Source organism: Rhinolophus ferrumequinum, chromosome 9, assembly GCF_004115265.2.
Source record: "Rhinolophus ferrumequinum isolate MPI-CBG mRhiFer1 chromosome 9, mRhiFer1_v1.p, whole genome shotgun sequence".
Taxonomy (NCBI): domain Eukaryota; kingdom Metazoa; phylum Chordata; class Mammalia; order Chiroptera; family Rhinolophidae; genus Rhinolophus; species Rhinolophus ferrumequinum.
In genome coordinates, this window is record NC_046292.1 from 32,425,096 (window position 1) to 32,439,966 (window position 14,871).

Here is a 14,871-nt window from a genome sequence, read left to right on the forward strand (position 1 = left end):
TAGCATACTGGTTTCGTAGGAGCATGTGGTATCTGACTCCTCACCTTCCCTCGAGTGTCCGTGTCGTTAAGACTCCAGTCCCCAGCGGGCCACACGGCCGGGCTCTGGCGAACTGCGCGGCTGAGCCCGACGCGCTACCCGCTGGGAGTGGTAGTTCCACCCGACGCCTGGCGTCAATCACCCAGACTAGCGCAGGGCGGATTTCGGGCCTCAGTGCCTTGGCCGCCCCAAAGTCTTACGGGATATCGCACGACGAGAAGGGGCGCTGGCGCTGCTATAACAGAAGGAAATAAAAGTGAAAGCATGTAGCGACTAGATGTGGTTACTATTACGAAAAATTCGCTGTGAGCCCTTCCTGCACGGGTAGCTAAACCACATGATGGCCGGCAATCAGGAAACTAGGCTACCTAGAATCCGGAGGAATAGAGGAACTGGCCAACGTGAGCCCCTTGTTTTCCTATTTGTTGTTTTCAGAAGGCCACTCCAATTGCCTGGTACTGTTTCCTTTGATAGACTAAAATGGATGCCCACAGAACGGACTTGCCCAAAGTCACATAGCCAAAAAATGCAAGTTAGAGCAGAAGGAATGATCTAACTTAACGACCCCCTCCCCCTACAAGCCCAAGCCTCTTATCACATTTTTCATGGAAGTGAAAATCCTGTCCTTTGTGCTCTTCATTTTTTAATGAAGCTTCTAGGTCCCAGCAAAGAGAATGGAAGTAGAAAGGTTTTTTTATTTCTTAAACAGTATTAGTTTCAGGACCCTAATGCGCAGTGATGTGTCCCCTCTATCCTAGAAACACTATCGTTATGCAAAATAGGAATTTCAGAGATGACAATTTGGCCAAATCACACTTGGCCTACACTCAAAATCTCTCTAACCTTCCCCCACCACCATCATTCTGAGTGTTTTCAGTGGTTGCACTCTACCTTCCCGAACTCTGCGGGGCAGATTCTGCTGGCTGGGAAACCTGGAATAGAGAGAAGCAAGGACCGTTCGGATTACTCTTCAAACACCGGCATTCACTAGAATTAGGAGAGTAAAGCCCAGCCTGGGAACCACTTAACGCTGATCAAGTCCCCACCCGGACTCATTTTTTTCCATTGTCAGGAAGTGGGAGGACTCTCTAACCCCACTTGCCGGAAGTGCCTTTTCATGAGTACCTGGATATTTTTGCAGTTTAGCTTTCCCTCTCCGGGCGCCAGGCTGGCAGGTAAGTATCCGGGTAGCTGCCGGAGGTGCCAGACTGGGACGTGGGGCAGTTAGGGTTAGGAATAAATCGAAGCCGCGGGCTTTGTTAGGCAGTTTCCCGAGGATCCTTGCGTCCAGACTCCACCCCCTTTCCTCAGGTTCCTGAGGCTTGCAGTTTGCAACTTTTTCTTTTGGGGTAGTGGAACTACTGAACGATGTCGCCTGAATTGAGCAGATTAACCCTTGGGTCTTTTGTCCTTAATTTTCTCACCAGTTAGCTATCCCCGAGCTTTAGGCTATTTCGCTTTAATACCCATGAGTTGGAAGACACATGCCACAGTGCATAGGGAATTCCGAAGGTGGAAAGAGCGCCAATTTTAAGTGGGATGGTGCGGAGGGCCCTTACACAGGTGATTCTGAGCAAAGGTGTATGGGCCCTGCAGATATGTGTCTGGGAGTCACTAGGTATTTGGTGGGTGTCATTTAAGATCTACTCAGAGGCCCTTGATAAACTCCCTACTTACTTACGAAGACATTGACTGTCATACAGGATTTTTCCACCCAGCCCTAAGATCTGTGATAAAGAAATTAGTTCATTAAAAATTTTAAGCGGCAACTGTGGGGTTTGGAGTTTTTAGACCCCTCATTCTCCTGGTTAAGAATGGTACTCGTGTAGGGCAGATCTGGATTCATATTCTCACTGAGCCACTTTCTGGCTGCTTATATTAGGCAGGGTTCATAACCATTCCCTCTTGTGTAAGGAAGGAATAATAGCTAACATTTTTTGAATGTTTACTCTGTGTCAGGGACAGTTCTCAGCTCTGTACATGTACTAACATTTAATTTTTGCAACGACTCTATGTAGTTATTATAATCCTTATTTTCAAAGGTGAGTGTACTGTTGATAGCAAGATTAAGTAACTTGTCCAAAATCACATAGCTAATAAGTGATGGAGCCAGGATTCCAATTCAGATTGTTTGACTTCAAGTCTGTTCTCTAACTTAACCGGCTATAGTTTCGCAGCACCAAGTTGATAAGGTATTGTATTAAATGAGTTAATTCATATAAAAATAGTTACAGTGTCTGGTTCACAGCTAAATTGTATTGATTGTTACTATCATTATTTTAAGCTGTAAACTCCTAAGCCAAAAAATAGATAACTAAGGGGAAGAAAAGAGAACAGAGAGGCTATGACTTTTAGTTTTAAAGATGAGAAAACTGGCACTTCAAGGAAACAATTTCCCCAAGATCACACAGCTGGGAAATGGACATTATCTGTAAAATCCAGATCTTCTCTGTGCATTACTCTTTTCTTTTCAGAGAAGCAAAGTATCTATTTACTGATTTTTTTTAAACAATAATTATTTTCAAAGGAAACTATGTGGAAGAAAATCTCATGAGTTACTTTTAAAAATTTATGTATAAAATGAAAATAATTAAGTGACATCTTGTTTTGTACACAGCAACATGCTTCTGACTCAGCCTTTCCACTTAGCTGTAAAAATACATTAATCAGAACTGCCTGGCATCTTCGTGAGCAAGACTTCATTAGGGCCCAGTATGCTTCATTTCATCCAGAAGTTTTCTCGCGCATCTTCAAAGGTTGGTTTATTCAGCAAATATTTGAGCACTATTTGCCAGGCATGGCTTGGCTGGGCAATAGCAATGAAAAAAAAAATATCCTTATCCTCATATATTCAAAGGGGGGGATACAAAAATAAGTAAAATATTTAATATGTCAAGTGCTAAGTGCTGTGGAGAACTATAAAGCAGGGAAAGAGGATAGCCAACAATAGACTTGGGATTGCACTTATAAGTAGGGCGGGCAGAAGTGATGGAATGGGCCATGGAGGTAACTCAGGGAAGAACATTCTAGACAAAAGGAAAAAAAAGGCCCCAAAATGGAATCATTCCTAGCATTTTGAAGAATTACCAAGATTCTTAAACAACTGTTTCATTTTTTCTTTCATCAAACACTTTTTGAGTTACTGATGATCTGTTTACTAGTTGAAGTCTGGAATCTGCTCATTAAAGCACAGAATTAGCAGGAAAGGTTATTCCTTTGGCCATGCACCAGGAAAGGCACTGGGGATTTCTTTTTTAAGGCAAAAGAAAAAAAAAAATGGTTCTGGCTACTCAGATAAGTAAACACACAATTTTAATTCACTGTGAGAAGTATAACGGAAGTGCGCATAGGGTACTTACTTATAGGAGCACTAAATCAGATTGGAGAAAGTTTCAAGCTGAATTTTGAAAGACAAGTTCCCTAGATAGAAAAGTAGTAAGCTAGAATTCTAGGCAGAGACATGGAGCTATGAAAAGTATGCAGTGTCCATTAGGCTAAATTGGAAGGTAGATTGCTTTTCTCTAAATGCAACAGCATCCCCCCTCCCCCACAATAATTAATGCGGCTGCTTTTGCAATTTATAAATAGAAGGGGCAGTTTAGAATGCCAAATACTAAAGACCCAGTCTTTACCTGTTCCTCTGAGATATTGATCTCACAGGAAAAGATTAGTGGTAGGCCAAAACATCACTGGTTTCTATTCAATAGTTTCTTTTACATGTTGTATAGCCATTTAGTAGTCTTAGCCAGCAGTAACATCACCCTATAGTCCAACCTTACTGTAAAGTTCGATGTGCTAACAGAAAGCACTTTGTTTTTATATTGTTCTAGATTGGGATTAACTAAAACATTTGGTGATTTTTTTTTTTTATCTTTTTTTTGTATTCTGGTTCTATTTTCTCTATAGATGCTGAAGTACCCTTTCACAGTTGGACTAGGAACCAGCAGGAGAATAGAAACACTTTCTCTTAAGACATGTCACCAGCAGAACTTTCCACCTTTGTTTCTGAGACCTTGGCCTTTCTCATCATTTCCAGTCTGTATGAGCAAGACACAATACTATCATACTTCCCCATGCAGTTTTAAGAAGCAGAAGCAAGAAGTACTTCCATCCAGGCCAACAAAAACCATCACTTACTTGCCTGACAGCCCGAAGCCAGCATTATACATAATTCTGGCAGGTCTAATCCCCTTCATTGCTCCACCGCTGTTCATGGTAATGACAAAGAGTTATATCCCCATATTAGCTTTTACTCAGATGGCTTATGGAGCCAGTTTCCTATCTTTCTTGGGAGGGATCAGATGGGGTTTTACTCTGTCAGAAGGTAGTCCAGCTAAACCAGACTTCCTCAATTTAGCTAATAGCACAGCTCCTGTTGTGTTTTCATGGTTTGCCTTCCTTATTTCTGAAAGGCTCAGTGAAGCTATAGTAACAGTAATAATAGGTTTGGGGACAGCATTACATATTGAACTTTTTCTCTTGCCACATTACCCCAATTGGTTCAAAGCCCTGAGGATCGTAGTCACTTTAGTGGCCTTTTTATCATTTGTAATCACTTTATTAGTTAAAGTTATTTATCCAGAGAAAGGACCCAAGAGACCTGGTAAAGTGGAATAAATATAAAACTACTGTCGATGACATTAGCATGTTGGCTACAAGCCTTGTAAAGGCTGTTTTGCATCTCTTTTTTTCTACTTCTGTTGTTTAGCTCTTTGTTTCCAAACAATGGTAATTTATTCTTCACATTATTTTTCATTTCTAGAAATCTTTATTTCATAGGAATTACGGGATCAACAGCTTGAAAATCCCTAACAAGTCTTTTTCATGTCATATTAGGTTACAGTTCTCATTCGATCTTTTTATGAATTCTATAGTTGTCCACTCAAATATTTCAATGTTTTAATTACTTTGAAAAATGTAAGATAATAAAAAAAGATGAAAAATCCCTTTTGCTAGAGCCTTAAGATCACTGTAAAAACACACACATTCTCTTATTTCAAGAGGAAAACTTCACATCCATGAATGTCTGAAAATAATAGGTGGTTTCAGGGTGGAGTTTTCATTGCAGTTGTCCCTGGGAATTGCATTTCCAAGCTCATTTTATCTGGCATATAACCTAGTTATATGAGCTGAAAGGATCTTTGGCTCTAAAGTCATTTGGGAGCAATGTCACAAGGGGAAATCATGTTTAAAGAAAAGCTGGACACATTTCCCAGTTTTTATCAGGGTATTTGGCAGAGTATAGACACAACTTATAACCAAACAACACCAGCTGGTCAAACACATTTAAAAGAATAAAGCCACTAGTACATACAAATTTGGAAAAGTCAAGCTGGAGCCATCTTGATTGTTCTAACGAGTGGGGCTATCTAGTTTTACATGTTAGCTCACAGAGAAGCTTTTTTAAAACAGCAAAAGTATCACGTTGGGATTCTAACTTGAGAACTGCATCTTTTGAGATTCTTAGTTTCATTAAAAAACAAGCTTTTTAAAATAGTGTAAGAATATAAATCAGGAAATGATAACTCGTGGTATGTGTTATCTTTGTATAAGTATTCAAATATATAATTTCGTAAGTAAATTATATACATATGATTTCCACTCTAGTGATTCTTGCTACGAAGAGATCAGCATCTAGAGAGGTACCTTGTTTTAAGGTATGAGAGTGGTACACCTGTTAATAAAGGTTGAATTGTGTATTAAAGTCCTAATTCCCAATAAGAATTTGACCTTATTTGGAGATAAGGTCTTTACAGAGGTAATACGGTTAAAATGAGATCATAAGGGTAGGCTGTAAGGTAATATTACTAGTGGTCTTATAACAAGGGAAAATTTAGAGACGAACACGCATACAGGGAGAATGCCATGTGAACGTGAAGATGGCCATACGCCAAAGAGAAGTCTGGAACAGATCTCTCCTCTTAGCCCTCAGAAGGAACCAACTCTACCAACACCTTGGTGTCAGACTTCCAGCCTCTGAAACAGACAATACATTCTGTTGTTTAAATTTCTGTGGTACTTTGTTACAGCAGCCCTGTGCAAACAAACACAACACCATAAAGCTAGACATTGTTCTGATCATGGAGAAGCTTACCAATTAAAGCCAGTGGCTGAAACTACTACATGATCCTTTATTAAATGTAGAGAATAGTTTACTACAGCCTGATAATAAAGGAAAGAAAGCTCGTATTCTTCAGAAGATATTTCTTAGAAGGAAAAGCAAAAAGCAAAATACTTTATTAGTACATTTTTTTAAAAAACAATCTGTCATTACCTAGGAAATAACAAGCATATTTACAATGACCTATTTTCAGGGATTGTCTGGACCTATTAAGCCCAAACACTGATTGTCTTGACATTACATTGCTGCTACAGCAGTACAGAATGGCTCCCTTCACAGTGCCATTTTAGGTTGCCAGGAAATGAGAAATTATAGGAGCATTTTGTAAATCTCTTGAACCAGAATGCAGATTCTCTGTAACTACCCTGTTTCTCTGAAAATAACACCTAGCCAGACAATCAACTCTAATAAATCTTTTGGAGCAAAAATTAACATAAGACCCGGTCTTATATATTATGCCCGGTCATATAATTTTATATTATATGTAGTAAAATAAGACCTGGTCTTATATTAATTTTTGCTCCAAAAGACTCATTAGAGCTGATTAGTCCTTGTGGGCCAATTCAAATATTCTAGATATGAATGCTACCTGAGTCTTTAATGCTTACCAAAGTATTTCTATCTAAGTAAGGTACTGATGCTTACAACAACAACATACTGAAGGACTTTAGTAAAGAAAAGGGGAAATTGGGAATATACAAACAAAACCCTGGAATCAGCTAGGTAAATATAAATGTATGCAAGACCTTTAATATTAAATGGCTCTTTAATATTAATTAATATTAAATTAAGTAGAAATAACTTAAAAGTGATGATGTACACGAAGAATCTTCCTCTCAGAACTAGACAGAGAGCAATTCTTTAGAATGCTTCTTGGGGAAAATGAGAAGTTCTGAGGAACAGTTTTGGATCAGAAACCTTTTATCTTATAAGTCAGTGTCTAAGAAGTTTCACACGTATCTACAATTCCACCTTCTCCAAGCCAGGCAGTAAGCAGCTTTGTAATAAGCTCATATTTAGGCTTCTTGCCCAAGTACAAGTAAATTTCACAAAGCTTGATAAGCTAATAAAAGTCCCTCTTCCCAAAGCCAAACAGATATTTTTGGTGACTATTTAGAAAATAGGGAAGAATTTTATTAAGTGCATACCACCATCTAAGCTCTATCACTCATTACATCATCCAACTGCATTAATGGACTATCACTAAGAACTTCCTATTAATTACTTGCATTCTTAGCATCAAGACAAAAAACATAAGTGAGCAAAAGCTTTTTTTATGCTGTTATCAATAGGTGAAAACTTACCTCTGTATATAAATAGCTAGATATTTCCTACATGTCCCTCCCAGTATATCTGCTGCCAATAAAAAGTTTGGGGCTAGTGAAGACTCCTAGCATCAAAGTAGGAAGTTGTTTCACTGCTTTTCTCTGTAGGTTAAACTATGGCCATGGAAAATTGTGCTCTGGGTTGAATCATGAATATACAGACACCTTTAACCTGTCTTACTGATACTCTTATATCACATACGGGTCATGTTATAGCTTGAATTTCACTGAGAAACCCCTATTTGCCAAGAAGCTTCTAGCAAATCATTTTTACAAATAGGACTCCTAACTGGACAATTCTAGAGCACAAATAGCATTTCTGTTGGTAAGCCTGGCAATTTTTTGTGAGCTATTTATTAATTTAGGACATGTATATTCCATAACCCTTCTCACTCAAATTCTTAGAAAAATCATTCTTTAATTATTTATCTACCAAACACATGGAAAACTCAATAGAATCAGAGGGTCCTACCACCAAATACATGTGTGATTTGCAAAAGGTCAGATCCTGTATTATCAAAATGTTTTCTTGTGCTCTCTTATGGTTTATATTTCATAGTACAGCAACACCTCCTTCACAACGACTAGTGATCATGTTACCAATTTCTGTCCATGTATCTGAATGAGGTTTATAAACTTCAACTGAGTCCAAGGTACCAGGAGCTAAGAAATCATGGCTGGAAGATCGCCCTCCAGAAACATACAGAAGCCCATTGACTGCCACCACACACATGCCTGCTCTAGGCACTTTCATTGAGGCAACTTCAACCCACTTTTCCTGGTTAAGAGAAAAAAAAAAGTTAGCAGTGTCATAAAATGGTAATAGAAAAAACTGCTGAGAAATCAGATACCCTGGTTCTTTTTACGTGTTTAAATTTCAAACTCACAATCCAGTCAAATCAGTATATAGAATATTTTTAAATAAACTTTCAAGTACTGTAGACAAAGCAGTGAATTTAGAGAAAAATTAATTGAAAAATATGTCTGTAATTAATTATAAATTATGAACGACCAGGGCATAATCTAGAAATTCTACATAGGCAGGCATTCTGAGAAACTATTTCTATGGAATATAAGTAGGTAATGTATACACACACACACATAGAAAACACAAATCCACAAAGCTCCAAGAAAAGAGCTTATATGCATATATATTATAGTATACAAAACGGCTTTTAAAAATCTTTGAGATGTTAACGAGCCTTATAAATCTTCAGGAGAGGGATACAGCAAAACGCACTTGCCAAATTTATTTGACCACAGAATCCTTTTTTCAAGGACCATCTAGTGGAGTTAGTGATTTTCAGAAAGTATAGATCAGAGATTGGAAAATATACCCTATTTTTATAAGCCTACAAAATAAGAATGATCTTTCCATATTAAAATATTATTTTTTTAAAAAGATTCCAAAAGAAGAGATTATATGTGGCCCTTTAACAAAAAGTTTGCTAACTCCTGGTATACATTGTTCCCTGAAGAAATTTCAGTAAGCTGCTATAGCCAAAATGACTTGTAATGTCCTACTCCAGGGAAAATGTCTAGACCCAGAAAATAGGAAAGCCAATAAATGTCCTGGGAAATAATCAAGAAAGAAGAAAGCAAATAGCCAGATGAAGAAAGAACCTGGAAATAAAGCATATGATAAAAAGTTTATAAAATCATGAGAAGTGAACAATGATTATTGGTCAATGCTAGAAAGTGAACTTTTTGAGGACAGGAACTTAGTGAGCTTCACATTCCAGTATCCAGTACAGCACCAGCATGTTATAGAGAGTCAATGTATGTTTGCTGGTCTGAACTTAAATTAAATTCTGAAATACTAAAGTCAGAGACAATCCTTTGGAATTAAAGAAACAGATTAAATTTGAAGGCTAATTGATTCTCTGAAATCACAGAACACATCCCCAAAGTTAGCATAGCTGTAAAAACATAACTTAAAAGACAGATATACTCACAAAAATACCTATAGCTGATTAAGATAAATTAGGATGTTGGGGTTACGAGTATGTTTATCATTTGGGAAAACTAACCTTGCTTCCCCACAAAAATGGCTCTTGACAAGAATAAGGGAAGAGTGGGGCTCATCCTATAATGCTTATCTTTCATTGCTATCAGTGTATTAGAACTATAGTTTGCTTTTTATCCTGAGTCACCTCAAAATAAACTCTATAAAACCAGAAACATGTTTTACATTATCTTTAGGTTTGGATCTATAATGTGGGACTTCAGCACACAGTAGTAACAACATTTCAGATTTATGCATGAAAAACCAATATAACTCATTAATGATAAGCACTTTGTAACAAAAATCTATTCCTTTCTAGCCACATAGAAAAATGAGCAACAGGAAGTGCCATCAGAAAGTTCACTTTTTATATTACCAAACAAAATCATATAGAAAGTAAAAGGAATTTGAAATATCACTAAAGTTTAAAACTTGTCAGAAATGAGAATCAAAATCATGCTTTACAACACAAGGACTGCACTCTTGCCACTTTTTTTTTTCCTCAACTTTTTTTTATTTCTTGCCACTTCTATTCCACATTGTACTGGAGGTTCTAGACAGGGCAATTAGGAAAGAAAATGAAATAGAAGGCATCTAGATAGGAAAGGAAAAAGTAAAATGATCTCTACAGATAACATGATCTTGTATATAGAAAATTTAAGGAATCCACAAGAAAACTGTTAAGAGTATGAATGCTGCAAGGTTACAGGACACAAGATCAATAGACAAAAATCAATTGAATTTCTATACACTAGCAATGAAAAATTGGAACATAAAATTAAGAAAACAATTCAATTTGCAATAGCATCAAATGAATAAAATACTCAGGAATAAATTTAACTAAGTATAAGCAACTGAAAACTAACTGTTGAAACAAATGGAAGAAGACCTAAATAAGTGGAAATATATCCCATGTTCAAGATGAAAAGACCTCGTATTGTTAAGATGGCAAGACTCCCCAAATTGATTTCAGATTCAATGTAATCCCTATGAAAACTCAGGTGGTTTCTTGGTAGAAATTGATAAGCTGATCCTAAAATTCATATGGAATTCAAGGGACCCAGAGTAGCAAAACCAATTTTTAAAAAGAAGTACAAAGTTGGAGGACTCACATTTTCTGATTTCAAAATATATTACAAGGCTATAGTAACTAAGACAATGTGGTACTGGCATAAGGATAGACATAGATAGCTAAATGAATAAAATTAAGAGTCCACAAATAAACTCTCACATTTATGGTCAACTGATTTTCAACAGAGGTGCCAAGACAATGCGATGGGAAAGAATAGTCTTTTTAACAACTGTTGCTGGAACAACTTGTTAGGCACATGCACAGGAATGAAGATGAACCCCTACCTCACATCATATACAAAAATTAACAATGAATCAAAGACTTAAATATAAGAGCTAAAACTATAACTCTTAGAAAAAAGTGAAGGCATAAATCTTCATGATCTTGAATTAAGCAATGGTTTCTTAGTTATGATACCAAAAGCACAAGCTAATACAGAAAAAAATCAATTAGCCATCAAAATTAAAAACTTTTGTGCTCCTAGGATACCATCAATAAAGTGAAGGAAATCATAGAATGGGAGAGAAATTTTGCAAATCATTTATCTGACAAAGGACATGCACTGGATTACATAAAGAACTTTTACAACTTAGTAATAAAAAGACAAATAATCCATTTTAGAATGAAAAAAATTTGAACAGCTTTCTCTTCAAAAAAGATATACAAATGACTGATAAGCCCATTAAAAGATGTTCAATATCATTAACCATCAGGGAAATACAAATCAAAACCACAGTGAGATACCAATTCACACCTACTAGGACACATCTATAATCAAAATAAAAAAACATACAAGTAACAACAAGCACTAGATGTGGGGAAACTGGAACCCTCATACACTGCTGGTGGTTATGTAAAATGGTGTAGTCGCTTTAGAAAACAATCTAGCAGTCCCGAATAAAGTTAAACATAAAATTACCATGTGATCCAGCAATTCCACTCTTAGGTACATAGACAGCCAAGAGAAACAAAAACCTATGTACACACAAAAATGTCCACATACGTGTTCATAGTAGCATTGTTTGTAATAGCCAAAAAGTTGAAACAACTCAAATGTTTGGTGTGTGAATTATATTCTCAATAAAGCTGTTAACAAAAATCTTTCTACTTTAAAAAAAGAAAATCTTTAGGTTTTGACAGTTTTAATAACCACTAAGCAGTTTAAAAACCACAAAATTCAAATAACGCTAGTCCATATTTACCAAAATAGGTTTCCTGAAATATTTTTTCCTAAGATGTTTCACAAACAAAAGCAAGGGTTGTGTGGTCAATTAAATTTGAGAGTCTTAGCATAAAGATTCACAAAGTTTATAATTGTACTACATGGTGTAAAGAAGTCCTGTGGTAAAGAAATTTATTTAACTTTGTTTAATCCAACTTTCCCTCAATATAATTGACCAGGAAAACCCATGTTACCTAATTCCTATTAACAACAGAAACAATCAGTATTTCATGGAAATTTATTTGGAAAAAGATTGGTCTAACTTATTAGTCAATGGCATAACACATCTTGTACTTCATGATCACAGCACCTAACAAATTGTAATGTAATTGTCTATTTCTCTATATTCTCCACTAGAATTTAGGCTCCTTGAGAGCTGGGGCATTGTATGTTTAGTTTGCCTTTATTTCCCAAGGAATAGTGCTTGATCTATACTTACATACTAAGAAGTCTGTAAGTATTTGTGAATGAATAAATGGACTAATGAACAAATACATGACAGAACAGTTACAACCTACCCTTCCCTATCTGTCTCTTCTCTTCCCTCCCTAGCATAATTGAGTCAACCCAGTAACCGAGGGTATGAGGGAACATTGGAAAGCTCACATGGGCAGTGACAGGATGGGTAATGTGCAGAGGTGGCAGGTGGAGAAGACAGCTGGTGTGACAGGGAGATTGGTTTCATTTAACAAATAAGTGAATGGAATGAACAAATAAGTAAACATATTAAGAATAATGGGAGCTAAGTTTTTAACTAACAGAGAAGGTATTTACAAACACAGAAAAACATGAAATAATCTAAGCTGTTGGATGGAACTGGAGCTATCATAACCTCATATTTTTATAACATATGTGCACAGATAGATATAGGAATAGTTATAAATAAATGTGCGTGGATACATATTTTCTAGTTCTGTTTACTGATAGTGTCTAGAAGCAGCAATACCCCAGTAGCAATGAGTACTCTGAGTATCTGGATCTTGGATTCTAACTACTGTCTTTCACTAAGAGAAACTGGAGCTTCTTGAAGAAATACCTGATTCCAGGGCAGGAGCAAAGAAAGGACACGATCAGTGTGAAAATTTGTATTATGTCAGAAAGTACAGGAATGCTGAAGGAATGATGGGAACACATCAAAAGGGCACATGTAAAGATGTTCAACATCACTAATCATAAGGGAAATGCAAATCAAAACCATAATAAGACATCACAAATGTTGGTGAGGATGTGGAGAAAAGGGAACCCTCATACATTGTTTGTGGGATTGCAAATTGGTGCAACCACCCTGGAAAATAGTATGGAAAAAAAATTAAAAATAGAACTACCATATGACCCAACAATTCTACTTCTGGGTAATTATCCGAAGAAATCGAAAACACTAATTTGAAAGGATATATGCACCCCTCTATGTTCACTGTAGCATTATTTACAACAGCCAAGATATGGAAGCAACCTAGATGTGCATCAATAGACGAATGGAAAAAGAAGATGCGGTACATGTATACAGTGGAATATTACTCAGCCATAGAAAATGAAATCTTACCATGTGTGAGAACATGGATGAGTATTATGCTAAGCAAAATAAGTCAGACAAATAAAGACGAATACTGTATGATGTCACTTATATGTGGAATCTAAAAAAAAGACAAACAAAGTAGAAACAATGCATAGATACAAAGAAAAAAACTGATGGTTGCCAGATGGGAGGTGCTTTGCAGGGATGGGTGAAAAAGGTGAAAGGGATTAGGAAGTACAAATTGCCAGTATAAAAATAGTCACAGAATGTTAAGTACAGCATAGGAAATACAGTCAATAATATTGTAATAACTATATACAGTCACAGATGGGTACTAGACTTATTGTGGTGATTACTTCATAAAGTATATAAATGTCTAATCACTCTGTTGTACATAACTGAAACTAACATTATATGTCAACTGTAACTGAAAAACAAATTTAAAAAACCGAGATATTATAAATATGTTCAAGGATCAAAAAGAAATATTAATATGATGAGGGGAGAAATGGAAGACAAAAAACAAACAAATAAAAAGATCTTTTAGCGATAAAAAACACAATATCTGAAATGAAAAATTCCTTATAGGGGATTAGACACTGCAAATTAGAAGTCTATATACCACAGAAGATTACTGAACTTAAAGACACAGCAAGAGAAACTATCCAAACTGAAGCACAGAGAACAAAGTTTCAGTTATACAGGATGAATAAGTTCCAGAGCTCTAATGTTCAACATGGTGACTACAGTAAATAATACTATATGCTTGAAATGTGCTAAGAAAGCACATACTAAATGCTCTCACCAAAAAAATGTAAAAAAATGGAAACCAGAAAAATGGAAAAGGGAACTATGTGAGGTGACAGATATGTTATTCAGCTTGAGTATGGTAATCATTTCACAATGTATAGGTATATCAAAACATCACATTGTACATCTTAAACATACACAATTTTTATTTGTCAATTATGCCTCAATAAAAATGGAAAATAAAAACAAACAAAAACAAACTGAAGAACAGAGAGAAAAAAGATGGGGAAAAAATTAACAGAGCCTCAGTGATCTGTGGGACAATATGAAGTAGTCTTGAATGCATGTTACTGGAGTTCCAGAAAGAGATCAGGAGAATATTTTAAGAAATATGGCTGAAAACATTCTAATTTGATGGAAGCTACAATCCCACAGGTTAAAGAATTTCAATGAATTCCAAGGAGGTTAAACAGAAAACTCCAACAAGGCATACATAATCAAATTACTGGAAACCCATGATAAATAGAAAAATTTTAAAAGCTGACAAAGAAAAACCTTAAAAGCTGACAAAGTCGGGTGGCTGGATGGCTCTGTTGGTTAGAGCTCAAGCACTGAACAACGGGGTTGCCTGTTCAATTCCCACAGGGGCCTGTGAGCTCTGCCCTCCATAACTAGATTGAAGACAACTAGCTGCTGTTGCTGAGCTTCCGGAGGGGCCGCCAGATGGCTCAGCTGGTTAGAACGCAAGCTCTCAACAACAAGGTTGCAGGTTCAATTCCCACATGGGATGGTGGGCTGCATCCCCTGCAACTAAACATTGA

General features: G+C 36.5%; 2 protein-coding genes and 1 long non-coding RNA gene across 4 annotated transcripts in view; 1 reads left to right on the top strand and 2 right to left on the bottom strand.

The window, feature by feature from the left end:
- Positions 1-226: 226 nt before the first annotated feature.
- Positions 227-1,297, bottom strand: LOC117027405 (uncharacterized). Its single transcript, XR_004423906.1, has 3 exons — positions 1,165-1,297; positions 931-971; positions 227-274 (listed from the first exon to the last, which is right to left on the bottom strand). It is a non-coding gene; the product is annotated as an uncharacterized LOC117027405 (long non-coding RNA).
- On the top strand, positions 1,094-6,015 carry TMEM69 (transmembrane protein 69). Its single transcript, XM_033115130.1, has 3 exons — positions 1,094-1,214; positions 2,657-2,795; positions 3,946-6,015. Exons 2-3 carry the CDS (start codon positions 2,754-2,756, stop codon positions 4,654-4,656), a joined length of 753 nt encoding a protein of 250 aa, XP_032971021.1. The 5' UTR covers positions 1,094-1,214; positions 2,657-2,753; the 3' UTR covers positions 4,657-6,015.
- Positions 6,016-6,150: 135 nt separating this feature from the next.
- The window catches only part of IPP (intracisternal A particle-promoted polypeptide), a 30,679-nt gene continuing 21,958 nt past the window's right edge, over positions 6,151-14,871 (bottom strand). For both annotated transcript variants that reach the window (XM_033115127.1, XM_033115128.1), the window contains exon 9: positions 6,151-8,263. In XM_033115127.1, coding sequence (XP_032971018.1) covers positions 8,039-8,263 — 225 coding nt within the window. In that variant the 3' untranslated portion in view covers positions 6,151-8,038. The remainder of the gene's footprint in view (positions 8,264-14,871) is intronic.

Coding starts and splice junctions, on each gene's coding strand:
- TMEM69 (XM_033115130.1), top strand. CDS start 2,754: ATGCTTCATTTCATCCAGAAGTTTTCTCGCGCATCTTCAAAG. Junction 2,796..3,945: donor TTTCTCGCGCATCTTCAAAG/GTTGGTTTATTC, acceptor TTTTCTCTATAG/ATGCTGAAGTACCCTTTCAC.